At 46.1% G+C, this 24,757-nt stretch overlaps 2 protein-coding genes across 8 annotated transcripts in view; one reads left to right on the plus strand and one right to left on the minus strand.

Annotated features, from left to right (window-relative positions):
- The first annotated feature begins 68 nt into the window (after positions 1–68).
- Positions 69–10,389, plus strand: LOC308594354 (16 kDa beta-galactoside-binding lectin-like). Of its 2 annotated transcripts, none has more exons than XM_081207480.1 (4): positions 69–205; positions 4,819–4,898; positions 8,802–8,973; positions 10,037–10,389. In XM_081207480.1, exons 1-4 carry the CDS (start codon positions 197–199, stop codon positions 10,181–10,183), a joined length of 408 nt encoding a protein of 135 aa, XP_081063606.1. In that variant the 5' UTR covers positions 69–196; the 3' UTR covers positions 10,184–10,389. The 2 variants fall into 2 exon arrangements, with proteins under 2 accessions (XP_081063606.1, XP_081063605.1); XM_081207479.1 differs by having other exon boundaries at positions 111–256.
- Positions 10,390–14,163: 3,774 nt separating this feature from the next.
- SHROOM3 (shroom family member 3) overlaps positions 14,164–24,757 on the minus strand; it is a 219,931-nt gene continuing 209,337 nt past the window's right edge. For all 6 annotated transcript variants that reach the window (XM_081206897.1, XM_081206902.1, XM_081206899.1 and 3 more), the window contains 3 exons: positions 24,303–24,456; positions 22,285–22,557; positions 14,164–20,517 (listed from right to left, as the gene is read on the minus strand). In XM_081206897.1, the coding sequence (XP_081063023.1) occupies positions 20,179–20,517; positions 22,285–22,557; positions 24,303–24,456 (766 nt within the window). In that variant the 3' untranslated portion in view covers positions 14,164–20,178. The remainder of the gene's footprint in view (positions 20,518–22,284; positions 22,558–24,302; positions 24,457–24,757) is intronic.

Consider the following 24,757-nt stretch of genomic DNA (forward strand, 5'->3'; position numbering starts at 1 on the left):
CACTCACAACACACACTTTCAGTCACGTGATGCAGTTTGCCCAGCTATTTAAAAACAGCTGGGGGGGGGTCTTCCTGGCTGAGTCCTTTAAAAAGGCAGCTGCCTTGACTTCTTTCGCTGAGTCACAGAGCTGAGAATAGAGGGAAGAGAGCCTTGCTGCCTTTATTCACTGGCTGGATCCTAGGAGGACGGCATCATGGAGTGTGTGAGTCCCGGATTGTTACTGTTAGGACAGCAAGCTGTTGCTGCTGAGGTTGTAAGATGTGCTACTGTAGCTGAGCAGGGGATGGAGAACTAAGGGGCATGAATAAGTAGCTGGTCAGAGGCAGTAATGGTTCTGAATACCAGTTATTGGAAACTGTAGGAAGGGAGAGGGCTCTTGCGCCCAGGTCCTGCTTGCAGATTTCCACGGGCATTTGGCTGGCCACTGTAAGAATAGGATGGTAGATAGATTAGATGGGTTATTGGCCTCATCTAACAGGTTCTCCTGATGTTCTCGGGTTGTTCTCTTTGGAGAAAAGTTAGCCTGTTTCCTGATCACCGTTGTGCGCACCTTGCATTTCTTCTTGTTTCTGGTTTCTTAAGTGAACATTCTTGGTGCTTTGTCAGCGGGACTGATCTCTGTTGATGGTGCTGTGCCACTGATCACACACACACACACCACACACACACCACACACACACCACACACACACACACACACACACACACACACTGCTTTCTAAAAAAGAATGCTGTCTTGTCCTAAAGAGCTTATTATTGCAGGAGAGAGAAAGGTAACTGAAGAGATGAATGCATGCAACAACAACAACAAAAAAGACTTTTTGCAGGCTCAAGGGGAATGTGAGCCAAAGTTTTAAGTAAGAACCTCACAGAATAGATTGGGATTTCTAAAGCCCGGTGTGTAAACTCACCGTACTGATCGATGCTCCTTAGCATTTTAATTTCACAGTGAATCTGGTGGCTTCCTTCTCAAAGGATAAAAGGTAAAGAGACCCCTGACCATTAGGTCCAGTCGCGGACGACTCTGGGGTTGCGGCACTCATCTGGCTTTATTGGCCGAGGGAGCTGGCGTACATCTTTCAGGTCATGTGGCCAGCATGACTAAGCTTCTTCTGGTGAACCAGAGCAGCGCAGGGAAACGCCATTTACCTTCCCGCCGGAGCGGTACCTACTTATCTACTTGCACTTTGATGTGCTTTTGAACTGCTAGGTTGGCAGGAGCAGGGACTGAACAATGGGAGCTCACCCCGTCACGGGGATTCGAACCACCAACCTTCTGATTGACAAACCCTAGGCTCTGTGGTTTAACCCACAGATCTAACTCTAAACACATTTAGGATTCTGATTTGGACTGAAGGAGTGGTGCTGGGGAAACTAGCAACTTAGTGCTGAATTGGAACAAATGCTGGATAGCTCCGTCGGTTAGAGCACGGTGCTGATCATGCCAAGGTCTCAGGTTTGATCCCCATTCAGGACAGGTCCGTGTTCCTGCATTGCAGGGGGTTGAACTAGATGACCCCCGGGGTCCCTTCCAACTCTGATTCTATGATTCCTATGAAATGGCAGCCATTCTTTCTGCAGATTGCTGTTTGTTCCAATTTATCACTAAAGAGCAGGTTTTGTAGGGGGTAATGGCGGAGCAAAGGCAAAATCACTTTGATCTGTGCTTGCTAGGCATGGGGCAAGCCAAAGAGTGGACAAGCCCTGTCTATTCATACCTGGCTTAGCTGTTGCTGCTTACTTGGTCCTGTACAGTCATACCTCGGGTTACAGTCGCTTCAAGTTGTGTTTTTTTCCGGTGGGTTACAGACCGCCGAAACCCGGAAGTACAGTGGTGCCTCGCAAGACGAAATTAATTTGTTCCGCGAGTTTTTCGTCTAGCAAATTTTTCGTCTTGCGAAGCACGGTGTCGGAAAAGTTTTGGAAAAGCTTCAAAAATCGCCAAAAACCTCAAAAAATGCTACCACACCGCATTCTATGAGTTGCTCCTCGAAGTCAAGTCGCAACTGTATTAACGGCGTTAAGAAAAAGGAAACAAACTTGCAAAAAACGCAAGACGTTTTCGTCTTGCGAAGCAAGCCCATAGGGAAATTCGTCTTGTGAAGCAGCTCAAAAACCGCAAAACCCTTTCGTCTAGCGAGTTTTTCGTCTTGCGAGGCATTCGTCTTGCAGGGCACCACTGTAACAGAATGGGTTACTTCCGGGTTTTGGTGGTCTCACATGCACAGAAGCGCTAAATCGCACTGTGCTCATGCACAGAAGTGCTGAATTGAAACCCGCACATGTGCAGACACGCTGCTGTGGGTTGCAGACGCTGTAGGTTGCGGACGCGCATCCCGCACGGATCACGTTCGCAACCCGAGTGTCCACTGTATTCTCATTTCCATTTTCCCAGGGAGTGCATGCATTTGTGGCTTGTTCAAGAGGGGCTGGCTATGGAATCCGAACACAAATTTTAACTGCCATGGCGATCACTTGTTTTTAGGCTTGAAGGCTTGTTTTTAGAGATAGCTGGACAAAGAGGATTGATCCAGTTGCAGTTAGCCAAGGCCATCCTGGTTTGGAGAGACCCATCACACAAAAATCCCTGGAGGCCTTTGCCCACCTGGCCTGGGACACCTCGGACTGACTCCAGCTGCAAAATCTGAGGCTGCTGAACCAACTAGGGTGCTGGGGTATTGCTTAGTGGGGTGTTTTTTTGGGGGGGGTGAGGTTGTTGCTGGTTTTTGATACTAATTTTTTATATCTTAACTTTAGATCTTATGTTGGCAGTTCGAGCCCACCCAGCTGTGGGAGAGATTCCTGCGCTGCGGAGGGTTGGAACAGAAGGGTTGCCATATGTCTGGAACTTCCAGGACATAGCCGGGATTCGGTAGTCAGAAACAGTGTCAGGGCAGAAATAGCTGAAATGTCCGGGGAAATCTTGACATTTGGCAACCCAGGTTGGAAGTGTAGATTTTGGTGGATTTCATTAAAAACAGCTCAAAAAATACTTCTTCTTTTGAGATAAAACTCAACAACTTTGTGTCCAAATTTTCACTTTTTGAAATATGGCAACCCAATAATAGAGGAGCCTGGGGGTCTGTTCCAACTCAACATTTCTATGATTCTATGGTTCTATGTGGAAAGTGTTTAATTTTGTTGTGTACAGTGGTACCTTGGGTTACATAGGCTTCAGGTTACATACGCTTCAGGTTACAGACTCCGCTAACCCAGAAATAGTACCTCAGGTTAAGAACTTTGCTTCAGGATGAGAACAGAAATCGTGCAGCGGCAGCAGCAGGAGGCCCCATTAACTAAAGTGGTGCTTCAGGTTAAGAACAGTTTCAGGTTAAGAACGGACCTCCCGAATGAATTAAGTACTTAACCCGAGGTACCACTGTATTTTGAAGTTTTATTTATTGTTTATGACTACTGTAATTATGTCCCCCCTGCCTCCCAGGTTGTAAGCTGCCTTGCTCATGGCTTTAACTATGGAAAAGTGGCATACAAATAAAATTATGCATTTACAGGGTATGTCCTTAAGTTCTGACAGTGGCTAGTTGGCTGGAGGACAGAGAAGGGTGTGTACCCCACTATGGCACTGTGCAAATTATGATGGTAGCTCCACCCACTTCGGCCTTTGCCCCCACCCACCACTTGCATGTGGCCCCTGGAAAGTTACCAAGAAGTAAACATGGCCCTCAAGCTTAAAGAGGTTCCTATTTATTGTCTATTTATTTATTTATTGCTGGTTTGCTTCCTTTTGTCCTGTCTTGTAGCAACTGGGAAGTCTGCTCCTCCATGATCCATATTTTCTTTTCTTTTTTAAATTTTCAAAGATCTTTATTGAAACTTAACATATATACATAATAACCAAAATTCCCAATGATTCCCTCACATAAAATATCTAAATTACAACAGCGGCATAATTATACACTTAATTATAACCCCCCTCTACTTCCCTCCACAGCAATTCAACTTCTTTATATTTCTTTCTACCTTTCCCCCCTTGCATTCTACAATAATAATTTTGTTAAATTCTGATTTTTCCTTCTTTCTTTATTGGTTTTGTTATTGCTTACATTTTTTAGTCTAAGCCTATTAACGTGTCATTTTTAGAACAATATTTTGACATATCATCTTCGAAATACTCCATTCTTAACTTTTGATTTGATTGATCTCTTATAATTGAAGTTAATTTTGCCAATTCTATACACTCACTTAATTTACAAATCCTTTGTTGGTGTGCCCTGAGATTTCCATTTAGTAGCAATCACTACCCTGGCACCTGTTCTTGCATATAAAAAGATTGGGTTTTTTTTCATATGTGGTATGTCTTTAATAATACATGAGGAACTTAAGAAAATGCTTTTAAAAAAAACCTTGATAAAAAAAATCCCTGAAGCTTATCTGTTAGGGTTTCTGGGCAAAGACATGATCCATACTTTCAATTTGGTTTTCTTGGTTTAATTTCCACTCCTCTTTCTCCAGGGCCGTCTTACCCATAGGAGCTAGGAGTGCAGGGCACCCGGGCGCTGGGCTCTCAGGGGTGCCAGGCCGAGGGTCTGGGGCCTAAGAGTTGAGTTTGGGGAAGAGCCGACCCATTAGGAGCGTCATGGTTGGCTCTTCTGCAGTGGGCGGCTCTGTGCCGCAGGTTTGGGGGCGACCGAGCCAGTGAGATGCTGAGGCAACCAACCAGCTCTGCCCTCCTGCGCACCTGGGTCTTGGCAACCTGGGGCTGGTGGTGGCGCCAGGCAGATCTTTTCACCCTGGCTCCACATATGCCTGCCTTTCTCTCCTGAATCTCAAATCAGTCTTTCCCCTCCCGCTGCAGGGACTGGTTGCTACTCATCTGAAACTTCAGCATGGAGAGACGGTTGAGGTGAAGGGGAAGATCTTGCCCGATTGCAAAGAGTAAGTTGAGAAGGAGGGGAAAGTGTCTCCAAGTAATACTGGGACTTGTGGTGCTTTTTCTCCTGCTTGTGGTGGGCTGAGGAACCTTAGGTTACAGGAGCCAAGTGGGGTCCTCCACACCTCTGACATATGGCCCTCGGAAGCCTGCCCAGAAGAGAACACAGCCCTACCTTACGAAGTTGTTGTGACTTTTTAAAAATAATGTTTATTAGTTTTTTTAACATATCATTTCCAACAATCATATAACATAACTTCTTATCTTATACAATGTTTTAGACTTCCATCAACACCTCTGATGATTTTCCGTTCTTTATCACTTATTCGGCATTTCTTAATTTATCTATTACTCTTAATTATCATCAACTAATAATTCTCCTCATAGTCTTTCTTACAATATTTCATACAGTCCTCCTTACAAAACTTCTTGCAGTCCTACTAGCGTAATCTGTTCATTACTATTACTTTTCAAATAGTTCGTATATTTACTCCAGTCTTCTAAGAATCTCTGGTCCTGCAGGTTTTGAATCCTTCCTGTTAATTTATCCAGTTCTGCATAGTCCATCAATTTCATCTGCCATTCTTCTTTCGTCGGTAATTCTTCTTGCTTCCATTTTTGTGCCAAAAGGTTGTTGTGACTTATTGAAGGGGGAATGTGGGGCTGGGGCATTGGCATGAGTTATGTATCATAAGTGTCACGGGGAAGCATGGTTTAGGTTCCATCATTTCACCTCATCTCTAGGGCTTCAGGGAATCCGATCCCTCCCCCAGTGGCAGCCAGTAAGCAGACAAACAAGAGGAAATCTTACCAAGTACCGTACTTTCTGGCATATAAGACGACTGGGCCTATAAGAAGACCCCCAACTTTTCCAGTTAAAATATAGAGTTTGGGATATACTCGCCATATAAGACTACCCCTCTTCCAACGCACACCAAATAAAGTTTTTTAAAACCAGTCTCCAGTCCGGCTCAGAAATCCACTCCACTTCCCAGTGGCTGGGGGGGGGGCATGCCCGGGTCTGTTTAAACAGAGGAGCAAGCCGGAGGGCTTCTTCTTTGGCTCGCTTCCTCAATCACTAGGATGTCACTGAACTTCGCTCGGTTATTGCTTTTGTTGGGGGGGATTTTTGGGGGATTTTTTACTGCTTTTGTTAAGCCGCTCTCGTGGAATTTGCTTGGGACGTGGAACAGCTGACAGGCACAGTTTCAACCCAGGGTGGTTGGAAAAAAGCCTTTATTGGATGCCCTGATCAATTGGCAGTGGGTGAGTCCATCGCTGTGTGTGGGGAGCATGGCATTTAAGGGTAGTGCTGCCTCAATTGCCGCTCTCGCTTTACAACTTTGCCGCCCTCATGGCGAAAAAGCTTCCGGGTTCTGGGGCCAATTTTAAAGCGTATTTCTGCTTCATCTAGAGAGCTTGGTGTCCTCTGATTTAATTTGCTGTCATTTTGTCCTTTGGTGGGGAGTTGCTGCAGGAGCTGCTGCTGTAGCCAGCGTATAAAACGACCCCCGACTTTTGAGAAGATTTTCCTGGGTTAAAAAGTAGTCTTATACGCCAGAAAATACAGTAATTTATTCCATAGTTCACAGAGACAAAGGAATGCAGCCTCCCTAAAATAATGGCATTGCTCCAAATAAAGTCCAACCCCCTCCATCCCTCCTATTCTACGTCGCCCTTATAATGGCCAATCTGAGCTTTCTGCCTCTGAGCCTTCTGTTCTACTACCTTTAATGCTTGCCTGGTCCTGGGCAGGGTGAATCAGGAATGCTCTCCAAAGACACTGAGTCTGTTAGTTATCTCTCCCCCCAGTGTTTCTTCTTCCTGCTGTCCCTCTCCCAATATTTCCCATCTCCACTGCAGCCTCTGAACTATGGCCTTCTGCAAACCACTGTTCTAGATCTATACTGTCCTCTTGTTCTTGGGAAGGTTCAGGAGAAGGTGGAGGGCGTCCTCCACCATTCCTCCTCAGTCCGCCCCCTGACATCATCAGTCTACCTGCAGCTCGAGACATATAATGGCTGCAGAATACTCTGCAACAGTGAGCGGTCTAACCTGGTTTTTTATTTTTATTTTAAAATCGAAGTGTTTTCATGGAGCCCAAATCACACAGAAGATATTCCAGCTAGCAGGTGTCTATGCCTAGTATAGGGAGCTGCATAGCAGTTGCTGCTTCTATGAAAATCCAGTAAGCTACTCACACATGTGTTTCTTCTGAACATAGGTGTGTCAGTTGGAACTTATAATATGGTTTAGCTCTGTAGATTGCATAGTATAAGTATAAAGGTTGTCATAACTTAAATATGACATGAGACTCTCTCTCATTTTTATTAAATTTTCTTTTTTGCAATTTAAAATACTCATTTTAACATCCTTAAAATATCAATGACTTCCATTCTTCTTTTTTCAATGGTTTATTTTGTGTATCATAAATCCCTGTATATTTTACAAAAACTAAACCATTCAGTCTTCCATTATTTCATCCATCAAAACTTATTTACACTGTTGAATTTATCTTAATGATGCCAGCGTTTTCAGGGGTACACATCCCCCCATATATTCAATAAATGTTTTTGCAGTCTTCTCTAGACGTATGTTCTTCTTGTTCTCTTATTCTATCTGTTAAGTCTGCGAGCTGCGCATATTCTGTCAGCTTAAGTTGCCATTCTTCTGTAGTTGGGACCTCGTTCGTTTTCCATTTTTAAATATGACATGAGATTCTCCATCACAAACCTGACTTGACGTTGGCACAAGCCTCATTCCAGCCTCATCTCAAAACGTGCCCTGAAGGTATTCAGGGGAGCATCGTGAGTTCCTCACACCTTGTATAAAGGTCAATGCATGTACATCAAGTTGCCAAGTAGAGTCTATTCCAGGCATAGGCAAACTCAGCCCTCCAGATGTTTTGGGATTACAACTCCCATCATCCCTAGCTAACAGGACCAGTGGTCAGGGATGATGGGAATTGTAGTCCCAAAACATCTGGAGGGCTGAGTTTGCCTATGCCTGGTCTATTCCAAATCTTGGATTGGGGCCATCAATAGACCAGGCATAGGCAAACTCAGCCCTCCAGATGTTTTGGGACTAGAATTCCCATCATCCAGTGCAGTCAAAGCTCACAAGGGTGAGTTTCATTCAAACATTTAATTTGCAAAATGGTTGAGCTGGGCGGGAAATCTGGGGGAAAGACAACAAGAGCTACTGGAATTGCTCGCCTCAAGCACCCCTCCATTCCCCACTAAGATGTATTAGCAAGAAATATTATAAATACACCAAGTTCAGAACAGTTGGTGGGCTCTCCTAGGTCCCAAGGAATCAGCAAACACCTTAAGGACAGATCTATTCTGTCGCCCCCACCTCTCTACCTCAATTTCTTAACTTGCTATTAGTGTGGGTTCTCTGGCAAAATTGTCAGGCCCATGCCAGGCTTTGAAAATAGTTAGGGGTTCTGTCCCTCTCCAGCTCAAGGGCTGTACGCATGGTAGGATTTGCTGCCTGCTTAAATTGTAATTTTACCGTCTGAAACGGCATGCATGGATTCTGCAATTTTCACTTTGTGTAATAAACTGAGCTTTCTTTGTTGATTTCCCTCTCAACAATCTTAAGGGCAAAGCTATTGGATTGTCTCTCTGAAAATTACTGGGTGACCTGTTTGGCATTTTGGGGGTCTTTAGGATTGCCAGCCCAGAATAAAACAACGTTATTGGATGTCAGGGGTTTTATTTAGGCAGGAATAGAGGCAAACACATATTTGTAAACGGACACATGTTATAGTGCTAGCAAAAGACCCCAAAGCTCTTGTTGGGGTGTGTGTGTGTGTGTGTGTGTGTGTGTGGACACGTGAGTGCTTGTCACACATGTGAATTCAGACACATACAGCAACAGTTCTGTCTGCCATTCTTTCCAAGATTTGTTGTGAATCTGGGCCAAGACTGCGACAACATCGCCCTTCACTTCAACCCGCGTTTTGACTGCAAGGGGGATGTGAACACCATCGTCTGCAACTCTAAGGAAAATGGGGAATGGGGGGAAGAGCAGAGAGAAAGCGACTTCCCTTTTGAGCAGGACGGCAAAGTTCAGGTGAGGGCTTAGCGGTGTATACCAAATGCACTTACTGAAGATGTGCAGAAAAATGCATATATTGGTGATGTTCAGCTTATTTTTTAGTTGCTGCTTTGTTGTTAGTGTTTTATAGACTGTGATTGTTTTATTGATGATTATTTGACTGATTATTTGTTAATTATTTTCAACGCTGTGTTTGTGATGTTCTGTTATATTTTATTATGTCATTGCCTTATGAGGAACGGCTAAGGGAGCTGGGCATGTTTAGCCTGGAGAAGAGGAGGTTAAGGGGTGATATGATAGCCATGTTCAAATATATAAAAGGATGTCACATAGAGGAGGGAGAAAGGTTGTTTTCTGCTGCTCCAGAGAAGCGGACACGGAGCAATGGATCCAAACTACAAGAAAGAAGATTCCACCTAAACATTAGGAAGAACTTCCTGACAGTAAGAGCTGTTTGACAGTGGAATTTGCTGCCAAGGAGTGTGGTGGAGTCTCCTACTTTGGAGGTCTTTAAGCAGAGTCTTGACAACCATATGTCAGGAGTGCTCTGATGGTGTTTCCTGCTTGGCAGGGGGTTGGACTCAATGGCCCTTGTGGTCTCATCCAACTCTATGATTCTATGATTCTATGCTATTTATCGTTTGTGAGCTGCTTTGAGATTCATTTGAATGAAGAGTGGCATAGAAATAAAATCTGCTCATCCACTCCAATGGAGGCGAGTGGAACAGGCAGGCAGGCTTTCCTGGGATTCCTGGCTCAATAATAATAATAATAATAATAATAATAATAATAATAATAATAATAATAATATTTATTATTTATACCCCACCCGTCTGGCTGGCTTTCCTCAGCCACTCTGGGCAGCTCCCAACAGAATATTAAAAACACAATAAAACATCCAACATTGAAAACTTCCCTAAACTTCCCTGAACATGCAAGAAGGCAGTATGTTGAGGTGTTGAAGATGCCAATGGACACTCTCTGGACAGCCACTCGCACTGTCTACAAAACGACTGCCATTCCCCTTTGGGGCATGTTAAAAAAAAAAGGTCATGATTCTTTCTTTTGCTTCTTGCAGCTTTCCTTCACTTTTCTTCCAGGTGAGATCAAGGTGCTTCTGGCAGAGGGCCACGAAATCTCCTTCCTCAACCGGCTGGGCCTGAAGACCATCGAGTACATTGCGGTGGAAGGAGACTTCAAGATCCGAGTCCTCAAATTTCCCTAATCTAGTCCTCCGTCGCCTTGTTACATGGCTGAACAAAACTCAGTTGTGTTCTTCCAAAAAAAGTATGCCGCTTAACATGGTTCTATTTTATAACTTGGATGGGGAAACCTTTCTCACCCAAAGTGTTGCATTCCTTCCTGGGCGACCTCCCAGTGCATCGAAAAACATCTCCATGGTAAAAGATGAATAAATTTTGGGACAGTCAACTGTGTAAGATATCCCGTTCTTCCACTTGCAGATGGTTGGAGTGTTGTAAGGTAGTAAAATCCTGGCTGGGGCTGAAGGGAGTTGCAGACCAAAATATTTGGAGAGCACCACTTTGGTATCAACTGGTGTAGGGTGGGCTTCAGGACAGAGCAGAGTTTGCTCAGAATCACCTTAAGGTGCTGACTCTAGGTGAGGCTGGGAAGTGAGAGGCACAAAACCTTAGAGAGCAGCTGTGGACATTGCTGAGCTAGATGTAAGGCAAAAACTTCTATATGTCAACACAAAAGCTGAGGGCTCTCATCACTTTGCGGTGGGGGGAGAAACCATGAGAGTTGCAGAGTTCCCAACCTGTCCCCCGCTTCATCCATGTAGACGGTAAAATGAGGTTTCCTTGGACTCAAAAGGTTTTTGAACACTTGTGCTTGTTTGAGTGATGAGCCCGAAGCAAGAGGAATGTAGCTGCTCCACCCTTCTTGGTTTTCACAAATCCTGATCAGTGGAAACAGCTGGGAACGTTCTCTCTCTGGCCAAGGAATCTCAAAGCAGCAGATGATCAGAGTGGGAACAGGAAACAGTTTCACTCTTTTATATATCTGCAGGGTTGCAATAGCTGTGCATTGGCAATAAGAATAAGAATAAGAATTTTTATTTATACCCCGCCCTCCCCAGCCAAGGCCGGGCTCAGAGCGGCTTACAAGCAATAATACTAACAAGTTGAATGATTACAACTTAAAAACAAAATTAAAATGCAGCACAAGCGTTACTTTCCTTTTTAAATTCAGGTAGGTAGCCATGTTGGTCTGATGCAGTTGAAATAAATAAAAAAATTGTCCTGTAGCACCTTATAGACTGAGACTAACTAAGTTTGTTCTGGGTATAAGCTTTCGTGTGCATGCACACTTCTTCTGAAGAAGGGACGTGGGTGGCGCTGTGGTGTAAACCACTGAGCCTCTTGGGCTTGCCAATCAGAAGGTCGGCGGTTTGAATCCCCGTGACGGGGTGAGCTCCCGTTGTTCAGTCCCAGCTCCTGCCAACCTAACAGTTCAAAAGCACGCCAGTGCAAGTAGATAAATAGGTACCGCTCCGGCGGGAAGGTAAATGGTGTTTCCATGCGCTGCTCTGGTTTCGCCAGAAGTGGCTTAGTCATGCTGGCCACATGATCCAGAAAAACTGGACAAATGCCAGCTCCTTCAGCCTGTAAAGTAAGATGAGTGCCGCAACCCCAGAGTCATCTGTGACTGGGCTTAACTGTCAGGCATCCTTTACCTTTACCTTCTTAAGGTGCTACTGGACAATTTTTTAAATTTATTTCCTTTTAATGTCACTGTTACCTGGGAACTCTTTGTACCTTACCTTGGGTAAAACAATGCATGGCACAATCTCCCGCTACTCGATTTTACTAGCCCTGATGGAGGGCATGTAATAAGGTCAGGTGTCCTAGAAACATCTAGTTTAGAGCAACCACTAAGTATTGATAACCCAAATCCTGCAAAATTAACCCACCTCTTTTCTGCAGCAGTGATTCTTTGCCACACTATGCTCTACATATTTTCTCCTATACTAACTTGCCAATCTTTTCCTTCTCTATGTTGACATACCAATTGGCTTTCGAGAACTCAGATTCCTGCTCTGTATGGTCGCTGGTATTGCCAAAGAAACATTTCAGTTGGCCTTCTCTCCATGCAAGTTTTGAGTCTCACAGGTGGGAAAAAGAAACACCACCGCCCATTTCTGGCACCTTCTTCACCCTCCCTGCCTGTTTTGCAAGCACAACCAACCAGAATCCCAGCACCAAACAGCTGAGTGCTGTCTCTGAAATGCTTCATCCATTTATATCATGTAAGAGCTTGTCAGTGGACTTGAGCAGTATCAGCCACAGCGATCTGCAGTGATGGTTGCAAGCTTGCATTTGTTACTCATGCAGGTGTGCCTTGGGAAACCCACCTACTCAAGGCAATCTGCATATCCATCCACAGACAGGTGGGTCTTCATCCAACCCTTGTAGCATGGGAAAGGTTCTCTACTCTTCCAGAGAGGTAGGAAATGGCTCTGTGCCATTCCACCTTGCTGTGAGGGTCATAGGGTTGCTTTGAGACACTTGCCTAGTGTCCAGGGGATCTGGGGTGCATCTACAGGTGTGCATGTTTGCTATGGAGACAACGCCAGTGCACCTGTAGCATTTGTCTGCTGTGTGGTGCTATTCCAGGAGATCATTAGGACTGCCTGTGGTGGAAATAACAACCAGAGACAGGCCTGCAAGAATCCTGGGTAACTTTTTGATGATGTGGTGGGGAGTTGTTGAGTGGTTGTTTTCATACAGGTTAAATTCTTGGCATCTCCTGGTAGGGTTGGGAAGACTCCTGTCTGAACCCCCGCATTGCTGCTGTTGTTAGTCAATTTAGATCAGGGATTGGCATGGTTTGCATTGCCTGGGCCGGTTCACTCCAGTGGAGATCGCTCCATGGGCCGGATTGCGTGCGTGTGCCTGTGATTTTTGGCATGTGCGCAGACGCGGTTTCCGGTGCCACGGAAGCGAGTCCCTGCACCGCACTGCGCTGGTTTAGCGCAGTGCGTGGGGGCTCGCCAAGTGGGTAGCTCAGTTCGGGGCGGCTCGGGGGGGCGGTTAAACGACCCCCATGGGCCTTAGGTTGCCTACCCCTGATGTAGACCATAGTTCACTGAACCAATTGGGGGGTCGCAGTTGAAATGTTCTTCCCATGTCTAACAAACGCTTGCAGACATAGACATCCAGTGCATCAGAGAAAGGTTCTGACTTCTTCCCACTGCATGCATATATATATATATATATATATATATATATATATATATATATGCAATGAATGTTTCTTTTATACATAGGAACATTCCATTGGGTGAGCCGGTCAAAGGTTGGGCACAGTTGTGACTGTTTCCGATTTGGCTACTTTACAAGGAGACAAGGACACCAAGACTCTTGTAAATGCAGGATGAGCTACAACAGAAAAGTAGCACAATGCAGAGCTGACCATATCCCCCGTGGGTGCTCTAGCAGAGAGGTGAGGGTGAGGATCCAGGGTAGAGGTCTGGCAAATGCCCGACCATGCAAACTGCTGACACAGCTAAGGTTTTAGGGATTTGTTATGGATACCAGTCATGACAATGCAAAATGCTGGATGGCCATCTGCCATGAATGCTTTAGTTGAGATTTCTGCAGGGGGTTGGACTAGAGGACCCTCAGAACTCCCTTCCAACTCTACAATTCTATGATTCCGTGTTGGGGTGGGAGATAGGGAGAGCTGCTGAGTATGTGGGATGGGTTTATAGGCAGAAATGGATCAAGTCAGGTTGTTGCTGAAGCAACTGGAAGTTCAGCTACCAATCCACCACCATGTGGTCTTTTAGTAAAGAGAAAAGATAGGGAAGAAGGATTTGCTTCCAAAGGCACATCCAGATGACCTGCTTATTGAGAATTCATCCTGATTTTGTTTGCAAGGAGTTCAGATTATGTTGGCTGCTGAATGAGCATATATCCTCATTTGGTTGCAGGAAGGTTTGATGATGCTGTGTAGAAGGAAGCATTATCCAACACTTTCCAGTTCATTTTTCTTTCACCTCCTTTATCGCGGAAGTCCTCTCTTTCGGGGAAGCAGGCTTGTTGGTTGGGACCTCCCAATGAACTACAATTGTGCACCCTGAATTTGCCCATGTGCGACTGAATCCCACCCGCAAATAGCAACACTCTTGATAAAGGAAATGAAAGGATCCGAAGTCGCACTCGAGGCAGGAAGAAACAATTGCACAGTGAACTATGAACCTTTAATTGTTTCCAAGTACACATCACCATCCTCTTTACCAATGTTGATCATTCATAAATTTAAAAAAAAACACACACCCCAGAGAATCATGACAATCTTTAGATGAGGCAGTGCAAAAACAAAACAAACCCTTTTCTTTAACCATCCAACAACCCACGCAAAGCAGGAACCAAAGGGTGCTATGCAGGACCGGCCAACCCATGAGGCAAGGTGAGGTGACTGTCTCAGGCAGCAGAATCGACAGGGGCAGCAGAACCTAATTTAGGTCTTCATTCCCCCTTGTTCTTGATGTAGATCTTCACTTGACCCAACTTCCCTGGCAGGGAAGAGGGGTGCCATTTTGTGGTTCACCTCAGATGCCAAAACGTCTTGACCCGGCCCTGGCGTCTTGTCCACACACGCACACAACCGGAGTCCCCTTGCCTGGCACAAAACAGACACAGATTTTTAAGGCCACCCATACCACATTATTGTCAATAGCCAGTCTTGCCCATTTGCTTGAGGGCATGCAAGAATAATTCCTAGGCCGCCAGCTTGGGAAGCTTATATAAATTTGATGAGTTGGTAGGTTTTCTCTTTATGCCACAAAACCCCAACAGAGAGCTGTGTAGGCAAGTGGGCTAGGACATTTTTAAGGGGCTAGTAGTGATTATGGGCATATTGGAGTGTATTCAATGCAGTGCTGCCTTAAAGTCATTTAGTGGTATAGTGCTCCACGGGAGAAAAGTTCTGCACCAGTGAAGCATTGTCGGGCAAAAGAATGCATAAGCAAGTTGCTGGTAACTTTTGTTGCATAATAAGTGGAGCAGCCTGTTGCACGAAGGGTTTCTGCTAATGCGACTTTTGCACTGGATCCCTCAGTTGCGTAATATTAAAGCTTACCCCTCTGCTAGGACAAGATCCCTTGCATTAGCAGATGGAGAATGTTGGATGCAGCCCATTGGCAAAGCTGTTGCGAGTTTGCCCTGGGATCTTGGTCCTCACTCAGGTGACACTGTAAATATTCAAACGGCACACCAGCCTTCCTCACTCGGCACTTCAAGACTGCGTCACCAAAGGAGGCTGCTTGTGGTGGGAGGTACCTCAAGAAATACAAGGTAGTGCTGTACTATCCCATGTTGAACTGTGCTCCTTGGACCAGCAGCAAGCCCAGATGGTCTACTGAACCTGCCATCCAGAAATGCCCTATGACAACCAGCTTAGCACTTAACCAGAAATGGGGTCTCCATCTTTCAGTGATAGCGACACCATTATTCCACCTCCTGTAACTTATCGGCTTTGTACAGCTTACCAGCTTAAAACACAGCCAAGTCCTTCGTTTTCTCAGTTGGGATCAAAACTGGTTTGGGGAAAACGTCTCAAAACACAGTATTTCATAAGAAATGACAGGATAGAAACAGGATAGCTTTGGATTGTATACACCGCTTCCCAAACCACTGGGGAAAACACACAGGATGCAGTGTGAACAGGAGCCTTACAACACAGCCTAAGGAGATACGAGGACCAAGGCTTTTCCACAGATCATGTAAGCCAAAGGCAAGGATGCCAAAATCCCTCCTGCTCTATGTAGGCTTAGCCAACGTGGAGCCCTTCAGACAATATCTGACTACAATTCCCATCAGCACAAGCCAGCAAAGGCCAAAGGTCTTGGATGATGGGAGTTGTCGGCCTGCAACTTCTGGAGGGTACCATGTTGGCTACCCCTGTTCTACTGGTCCAAAATCCTCCCAGAGCTTCACTGATGTCATTAAGCACAAATATACTGAAACCAAGAAACATCCTAGCTGGAGCAACAGGGCAACTCATCAAAAGCATAGAGTATTACAAGTTATGCCTATAAAAAAAAGCACCCACACTGCAAAACTGGTCTGATTCCAATTCTTAGAACTGCAGCGGAGCCTAAATTGTGAAGGGTTGAGATTCTGCACAGCGCTCAAGAGGATACCATGGATCTGAGGCCGAGTTGCTGCTAAAAGATGCATTTTAGACTTTTGTGCTTGCTTCTCTACAAAGAGCAAAAGGGAAAGCACTCCACGTGGTTTCTTTGGAACAAACTTTATCTGGCAAGATAAAGGATCAGAGCCAGAGAAGCTGCTTGGAGCCAATCAACATCCAGATAGCACAATGCGGAGGACAAACCCCCATTGAATGGAGATGAACCAAATACCTCCTCGATTGTTGGGATAAATGCTTTTCACACAGGCAAAACAAAATCGCCACTGTAAGAGATTCGGCTTCACAGTTAGGCTAAGGAGCTTTCCCACGGGCAACATACGCTCTGATCCAGTGCGCACACACGATAAACCAGCCTTTCTCAACCTGTGGGTCCCCAGATGTTGTTGGACTACAACTCCCATCACCTCTAGCTAGCAAGGCCAGAGCTCAGGGATGATGGGAGTTGTAGTCCAACAACATCTGGGGACCCACAGGTTGAGAACCACTGTGATAAGTATTCGGTAGACTTGACCTTCTGTAGGGCAACATATAAAACTTTCAGACCTTGGGAAACATCTGGAAGTGATGCACCTTGCAAGGCAAATAAAGACAGAGCAAATCTTGCCCTAGGCAGAGATGATGATATTCGTCTCTCCCCACCATTCCATATACAGAAGCCAACCAGAGTGGAAGCAGACTCTTGCTTCAACACTAGCGAGGAGACAACTTCCTCCATTGCACCTGAGGCAGCGTGCCAGATCGTGTGAACTAAGGACAGGCAGGGTGGCATAAGCAGCTGTGTCCTCCAACACAAGGGAACAGCTAGAAGGTTGCCACAGCAGCTTCCCAGCATCCCACCTCATTCTGCCTAATGACAGGGCTGGCACTGCAAGTAGAGAACAGCCAGTCTTGGCTAAAGAAATAGTCCTATCTGTATGATGAGTCCCTGGCTGGTTTAACTCACCATTTTTTCAGCCTTGCCTCATGTTTGTAAGGAAGAGGAGTAAGAGACCTACTTGTTTGTTAGAGAGTCACCGTGAAAATGAACAGGCCCTGCATATTCGGAAAAAGCTGCCACAGAAGAGGTCAATGAAGCTTAGTGCAAGGATAAGTGTCCTGCAGCCTTCCAGATGTTGTTGGACAATTAGCCATCTTGGCTGGGGCTGATGGGTGTACAGCAACATCTGCAGGACCACAGGTTCCTCATCCCAGCTTAGTGGAAACATGGGGAGGGCACAGAAGGGGATCCATTCCAGGTTGCAGGAGCAGCAGCAGCAGCAGCAGCAAATCAGAGGTAGCAGAAGTCTGGCCAGCTGCATCAAAGGTGATGCAACTGGTCTATAACCCAAGCTAAGCAACCACACTGGCCTTTAGCATACAAGCTGCAGGTGAACAGAGTCTCAACAGCTGATTCCTTTGGACACCTTTGGCAGTCAGATTGGGCCACTTCTGCCAACAATTAAGTAAACCCGTGTGCTTGCTAGGCATGCATTTCTTTTAAACATCACAAAATCCCTTTGTTTGGAAAGTGAGGCCAGCTGTCTGCCTCGCTGGCAATGCTGCAATAGTTAAGACGAGCTACGAAAATGAAAACCTATAGGAAGAAATGCTCTTAAAAATAGCACTCCTGTTCCTTGTCATTAAACTCTGGGCAGACTTGTGCATTACGAGTGAAAGACAGGCTTCGTAACTCTGTGTTTCCACCATAATGCCCACCACGAGTGGGGTAGCTAGCAAGGGAAAGTTGGCAGGTGGCAGCTGACTGGCTCTATCCTGCCACATTGCCTGCCCACACCTGCCGGCCATGATTTTTAAAACTTTCTTTCCCCCTAAAGAATCCGGGGGTGAGGTGGATCCGGTGTGTGTGTGTGTGTGTGTGTGTGTGTGTGTGTGTGTGTGTGTGTGTGGGCAAATGCACAAAGGGTCAAGCCTCCTCTTTGCAACCTCCTTGCAAATGCATTAATCAACAGATACATTTCTGCTGATATCCTATGGAGTTCTACCCCTCAATGAATCTGGAAGCAGCCAGGTCTTTGCTGAACGCTGGTCATTCAACATAAACAGGAAGGACTCTCTCTCTCTCTGCCTTAGTAAAGTCTTAAAAGATATGGAGCAGATCACATGGAGGCAGTATTCTGTTTCATCAAAATCAGAGATGATGAACCTGCAAGAGCCAATTGTCATCCTCCAGGCCCATCTGACCCCAAGGATTCTTTTTCAGTCTTTGCCTCTTATCCACTAGGCCAGGCATAGGCAAATTCGGCCCTCCAGATGTTTCAGGACTACAACTCCCATCATCCCTAGTGGTCAGGGATGATGGGAATTGTAGTCTGGAAACATCTGGAGGTCCGTGTTTGCCTATGCCTGCACTAGGCTAAGCCCCGCAATGGCTGTGTCCTCCACAAGGGCTTTCGCCTGGCTGGAAAGTGTCCTTGAACTGGGATTATAGATCATTTGGAAGACGGGAGAGATGTGTGTTGGAATCTGACTTTTGCATAGCTGGAGTGTAGCCCATTTTTCGCTCTACCCATTTCTGCACCTGGACCCTCTCACCACTGCCCACCCCCCACCCCCCCAGGTTGCCCACAAGAGAATGGGGTCTGAAAAAGGTCTCCCATCTAAACAAAGGGGCAGTGCTTTCAGCAGAGAGAGTTGAAGAGACTGTGGGATGGGCAACTCTACCTGTGCAAGTTTTGCGCTTCCCACCTCAGTTTTGGGCAAGGATGGCTTTGGGGAGATGGCCAGTTCCAATGGGGTTTAAGCAAAGCACCGCTACATTTCAAAGAAACAACCAAGGCTAAGGATTTCATTTCCGTTTCCGTTTAAAGCAATCTATAAATAAGGACATTCAATGAACCACCTCAAGAAGTCATTCAAATAAGTTTGCAGGCTGCATGCAGTTCCATGCTTTCTCTTGTTACTGTTTTTCTTTTTTGTAAAAAATAATAATATCACAGAGCCCAAGAGAGAATCTCAAGGAGGAAGTATCTCTTTGCTTCGGTTTCACGTTGACTCCTGAGTTGTTTGGTTCACACAAGTGCTTGTTCCAACGGCGGCGGCTTCGCACTGCAGATCTGGAAGACGGGATTTTGCTGTGCAATGCAATTCGTGGAAAGGTCACTTACTGGCAACATTCACTGGGCACTGAGAGAGATAAAAAAGCTGCAATCCAGTGACCGCCTTGATGGTACACGAGTGGAGACCCTGCTCACGGACCTCCACTGGATCCCACCACGCAGGGGAGAGGGAGGAAAAGGACAGAGCCATAGCACTCTGACTGGGGATCCTTGCCCAGGGAAAATGAGATGCCAAACTCCACCCACATCCAACGTCTGGGCTGACATTCACCAAGTACATCTTTCTGCATGCAAGCATCCTTGGATTCTGGCCTGTAGCTTTTCCTGCTAGTCCTTTATTTAGATATGGTGTGTGACTATGGGGTTTTTTGGGGGGGGTGGGATCGAGGGTGTTCCTCTTTTCTTTTCCCACGTGAAGTACAAAAATTTTTTTTTTAACCATTTCCCCCCTACGTACATGTTGAAGTAGAATCAATAACTGGTTAGCGTATGTACAAAATCTTTACAGAATTCTATCTTGTAGCTTTAAAAAATATAAATATGGATATTGTTCAAGACAGCAGGTCTCTCATTAATATTTTAATTAAGGCTTCATTATTGTATATCCTTCATTATTTTAACGACCGTCAGGTGCTCAGAGGGGGGAGGGGGGCAAGACTCCTTCAGCAGGGACAGCTTGAGTTTATTTATAATTAGCTAACGACCTCCCTCGTAGAACCTGCTGCCAGTCTCTTCTGCATCTTGCTTGGCCACAAGAATCCAATGTATTCCACACAGATTTAAGTCGTGATCTCCGGGAGAAGACGAAGAAGAAAAAGAAATCTTTCCGTGCTGTTTATTTCCCCCCCTCCACACCCCAACGTTAATTCAAAAATAATAATTAAATCCTCCCTCAATTCTTTTTTTAAAAAAAAAGTTAAAAGAGGTTTCTGATTAAATAATTCTGAGAAGGAAAGGTTTGACGCAGCCGCGTCTGGAAAGGTCAGAGCGAAGATGCTGGCGCTGGAGGTCGGCTGGTCCCGGGGGCTGATGGAGGTTCGGCTCCCTTTCTGCTGCTAAGCACAAAGTCCGTGGGGAGGCTCTCCAGAAGGCACTTGAGCTGTTCTTGCCCTAGCTTGATCTTGTCGTCCAGCTCGCGCTGTTCTATGAGCAGCCCAGATTTCATCTTCACGAAATGCTGGTAGTCTCGGAGCTGCTCCCCCGAGAGGTAATTGCATAGGATGTCCAAGACCACATGCTCTCGCCGGTCCAGGTTCTCCTTCAGTTCGCGGGCGTCTTCGTGCTGGCCAGCCAGCATCTTCCGCTTCTCGTTCAGAGAGCTCTGTCCCGCGTGGGGTGGGAGGGAAGGAAAGGGGAGAGGTTTAGCGCCACAGCTCTTCTGGCTAAAATTCGCCCCCATCTATTCCCTTCCCCACTTTTGCAGTGCATTCCTCACTGCGTCCGCTTAGAAGCAGGTCCCATGAGGCAATTCACACAAATGTCTGCAACCTAGTCCTTTCATGCTTCCAAGAATAGATGCGGTTCTGTTTCGGCATCCCACACATGGGGGATGCAAAGAATGGACCATACTGAAGACCCATATTGTCCCTCTCCCTTTCTCTAAGTAGACTTCAAAAGTTTCCGAGCACAATTCAAAGTGTTGGTGTTGACCTTTAAAGCCCTAAACAGCCTCGGCCCAGGATACCTGAAGGAGCATCTCCACCCCCATCGTTCTACCCGGATGCTGAGGTGAGGTCCAGCTCCGAGGGCCTTCTGGCGGTTCCCTCATTGCGAGAAGCAAAGCTACAGGGAACCAGGCAGAGGGCCTTCTCTGTAGTGGCGCCCGCCCTGTGGAACACCCTCCCATCAGATGTCAAAGAGATAAACAACTACCTGACATTCAGAAGACATCTGAAGGCAGCCCTGTTCTGGGAAGTTTATAATGTGTGACATTTTAGTGTATTTTGGTCTTTTTTGGAAGCCGCCCAGAGTGGCTGGGGAAACCCAGCCAGATGGGTGAGGCACAAATAATAAATTATTATTATATATTAAAAAATCACTGCCCAGTGAATGGGATTAGGGCTGCGGTGGGAGAGAGGGAGAGAGATTCTCCCAAGAACGTGTCAGATCAGGGCAGTCTAACATGTGGCCCTCAAGGCCTTTTGTGGCTGGCCCTCAGCAACATTTGATGCCTCACACCTGCAGCCGTCACACTGCCTTCCCCAAGCCAGGTTGAGGTGCCGGGCTTTGGGAAGGAGGTGTGAGGGCTCAGACAGGGTCCTAGAGTCCTCACACTTCCTTCCCAGAGCCTCACTTAGCCAGCTTTGGGAAGGCAGTGTAAGAATTGGGGTGTGGGCTCATATTTTGGCCTCGCTCCTCGCCCCGCATAACAAGGCAGTGTGCGGCCTGCAGGTTCTAAGTATTCTCACAACCCACTTGGTATGAAAAGTTGGGCCGCCCTGTGTTAGAGAAAGCCAACCTGAGCTGATCTTGCAAAAAGAAAGAAAGAAAGAGAGAGAGAGAGAGAGAGAGAGAGAGAGAGAGAGAGAGAGAAGTGGCTAATAATAATAATAATAATAATAAAAATTATTTATATCCCTCTCATCTGGCTGGGTTTCCCCAGCCACGCTGGGCGGTTCCCAACAGAATATTAAAAACACAATAAAAACTTCCCTAGAAAGGGCTGCCTTCAGATGTCTTCTAAACATCTGATAGTTGTTTATCTCCTTGACATTTGATGGGAGAGCGTTCCACAGGGCGAGCACCACTACCGAGAAGGCCCTTTGCCTGGTTCCCTGTAACCCAGCCTTTCTCAACCTGTGGGTCCCCAGATGTTGTTGAACTACAACTCCCACCACCCCTAGCTAGCAAGGCCAGAGCTCAGGGATGATGGGAGTTGTAGTCCAATATCTGGGGACCCACAGGTTGAGAACCGCTGCCGTAACCTCGCTTCTCGCAGTGAGGGAACCGCCAGAAGACCCTTGAAGCTGGATGTACATGTCTGGATCACAAGACAATTGCCCTGTGCTGCTCCTGGATGCAAGAGCTGTCTCATTCACTGCAATGGGGAGGGCAAGACAGTGTTGGGAAGTGTTCTGAATCTACCTACCCGTTCTTGGTTATCTGCATCCTCACTGAGGCTGCTGAGAACATTCTCCACCCGAGCGAGGCGTCCTGAGAGTGAAAGCAAGAGATTGACCACCTTATCCAGGTCTCCGATGAACATTCTGTATTTTTCAAACTCATTGGGCTTGCATAGGCCACTGATTAAAGCTTCGACTTCCTCTCCCAAGGCATTGTTGAGCTTGATGTCTGCCAGCAGACTCTCCTTGGCTTCTTTCAGGGTCTCCAGCTTGTGGGACAAGCTCTCAATGAGTTCAGCCTGGTGGGACAGAATTGAGCAAAAATCATCCTCTACTACTAGGTCAGGAAGCCATCAAAAGTTGGTGTGGGGAAACTGTGGCCCTCCGGATATTCCAGTGGACTCCAGTTCCCATCAGCCACAGTCAACGAGGTCTAGGATGATGGGAGTTGTAGTCCAGCAACATCTGGAGAACCCCGGACACCCAACACCTGTGTCTGAACATTCCTTATGAATTCCTCCAGCCAATAAAAGTTATGTATACTGTACTGAAAATTATTAATAATAAAATTTTAAAAAGCTATGCATACAAAGAAACTAATCAAGAATAAGGGTTCCATTATGGATGCTATTGTGATAAACAATTCACAGTTGTTTGACCTTCTAAGGAACAATGCTGTGCAATGATGTTCTCAATACAGTGGTACCTCGGGTTAAGTATTTAATCATTCCAGAGGTCCGTTCTTAACCTGAAACTGTTCTTAACCTGAAGCACCACTTTAGCTAATGGGGCCTCCTGCTGCTGCCGTAACACAATTTCTGTTCTCATCCTGAAGCAAAGTTCTTAACCCGAGGTAATATTTCTGGGTTAGCGGAGTCTGTAACTTGAAGCGTATGTAACCCGAGGTACCACTGTATAGGCTTCTTTTGCTAGAGAATTAGAAGGCAAGTTGGAGAATTTCACCCTGGGGACAGAATCACTTGCCTTTGCGTAAATCACTTGTCTTCTTCTGGCACCATGGAGTCACTGCATTAAGACATCTCTTAAAAAGGAAAATGAAAAGCCACACAGACTCTTTTTGCTTGCATAGCACCAACCAACAGGAGGTCATAGGTACACACTGAATTGAGGAATTAAGCTGACCAATGGAAGCAGGTTTACTACAAATATCTGACTTGAACCAGAAATTAAACTATTTCTGTTCTCAACAGAAGACCGCAGATCTTCAGAAATCTTTTATGTTTCAAAAGGTGGGGACTTGTCAAATTTCAGCTAAGAGCACACCAGCAGAGCACAAACCACTTGGATTTTGTGCATGAACATAACTGCCATTAACTGCCATTAATTAGTCTTAAGGGTTAGAAGTATGATTTTTTCTTGTTTAACTCTGCTCCTTGCACAGTGCAATCACAGATCCCTGGGACTGACATAGCTCTGGTTATGATCATGGCTGACCTTGGTGTTGGAAAACTAGCCCCCTCGGGAGAGCGTTGTAAACAGCAAAAAACGCCTCCACCAGGTGCTCCAGCTGTCCTTAGTTGTGCCTTGTAGCCTCTGCCATCCGCGTGCTACCACTTGTTGGAAAACTAGCCCCCTCGGGAGAGGCTGGCCCCTCTCCCAGGCTCCTGGGGCTTGTTTGCCGGTGATCTACCCTGGCTGGCATCCCGGCAGTCCAGGAAGATCTTGATAGGCAACACCTCCCTGCGTGAAAGGTGCACACCCCCTTTGCTCTTGCATACCAGCAGGAGAAAGAAGATAGTCAGAAAGTCTATTACACCTATAGTTTATTTCTGACTGTACAACTGTACAAAAACATGTCTGCTCACTCAGACTTCTCCGAGCAACTCCGAGAGACTTCCTTCACAAAAGCAACAGGAAGGTCTCATATTACACAAAGAACAAACCCCTGTGAATTCCCTTGAACATCCTGTCCCACGGTCAGGGCCATCATGTGATGTAAAAATCGAGCTGCTAGTTTGCAGCTGCGTAGTACTCATATCCCAACACTTGGTTCCTTCTGTGCTGAGAGATGCTCAAAACTCACCTTTTTCTCATTGATTGCCACCTGCTCTTCATCGCCACCTGTTTCCTCTGGCAAATCCTTGATTTTGTTCAGGAGTTCGGCTTTGGGTACTGATACGTTGTAGTAAGCTGAGCACGAGGCCAGCATTGAGGCAGAAGCTTCTTTCTCATCTTTCCTAAACCACGGCAGAGAACAGATATGTATGTAGGAGTCTGGGACATACACGGCTGCCTTTCTTGTACCGATGAAGAAACACGCATGCACAAACTGCAGAAGGGATTTTGAACTCTGACCTCGTGCCTTGCTTTGAGACCCCAAACCCATGGCTTCTTTGGTACTTTCCCCACAAGTACATGAATTTAACTGGGGATTGCCACCAGATGGCGCAAGTTTAACTATTTTTAAAAAACGGTTCATGCTTAATCAACATCCCCACGCATATAGCACAAGACTGCCTAAACAGCTACCCTCCCACT

The sequence above is a fragment of the Podarcis bocagei genome, assembly GCF_964188305.1.
Source record: "Podarcis bocagei genome assembly, chromosome: 9".
Lineage (NCBI taxonomy): Eukaryota > Metazoa > Chordata > Lepidosauria > Squamata > Lacertidae > Podarcis > Podarcis bocagei.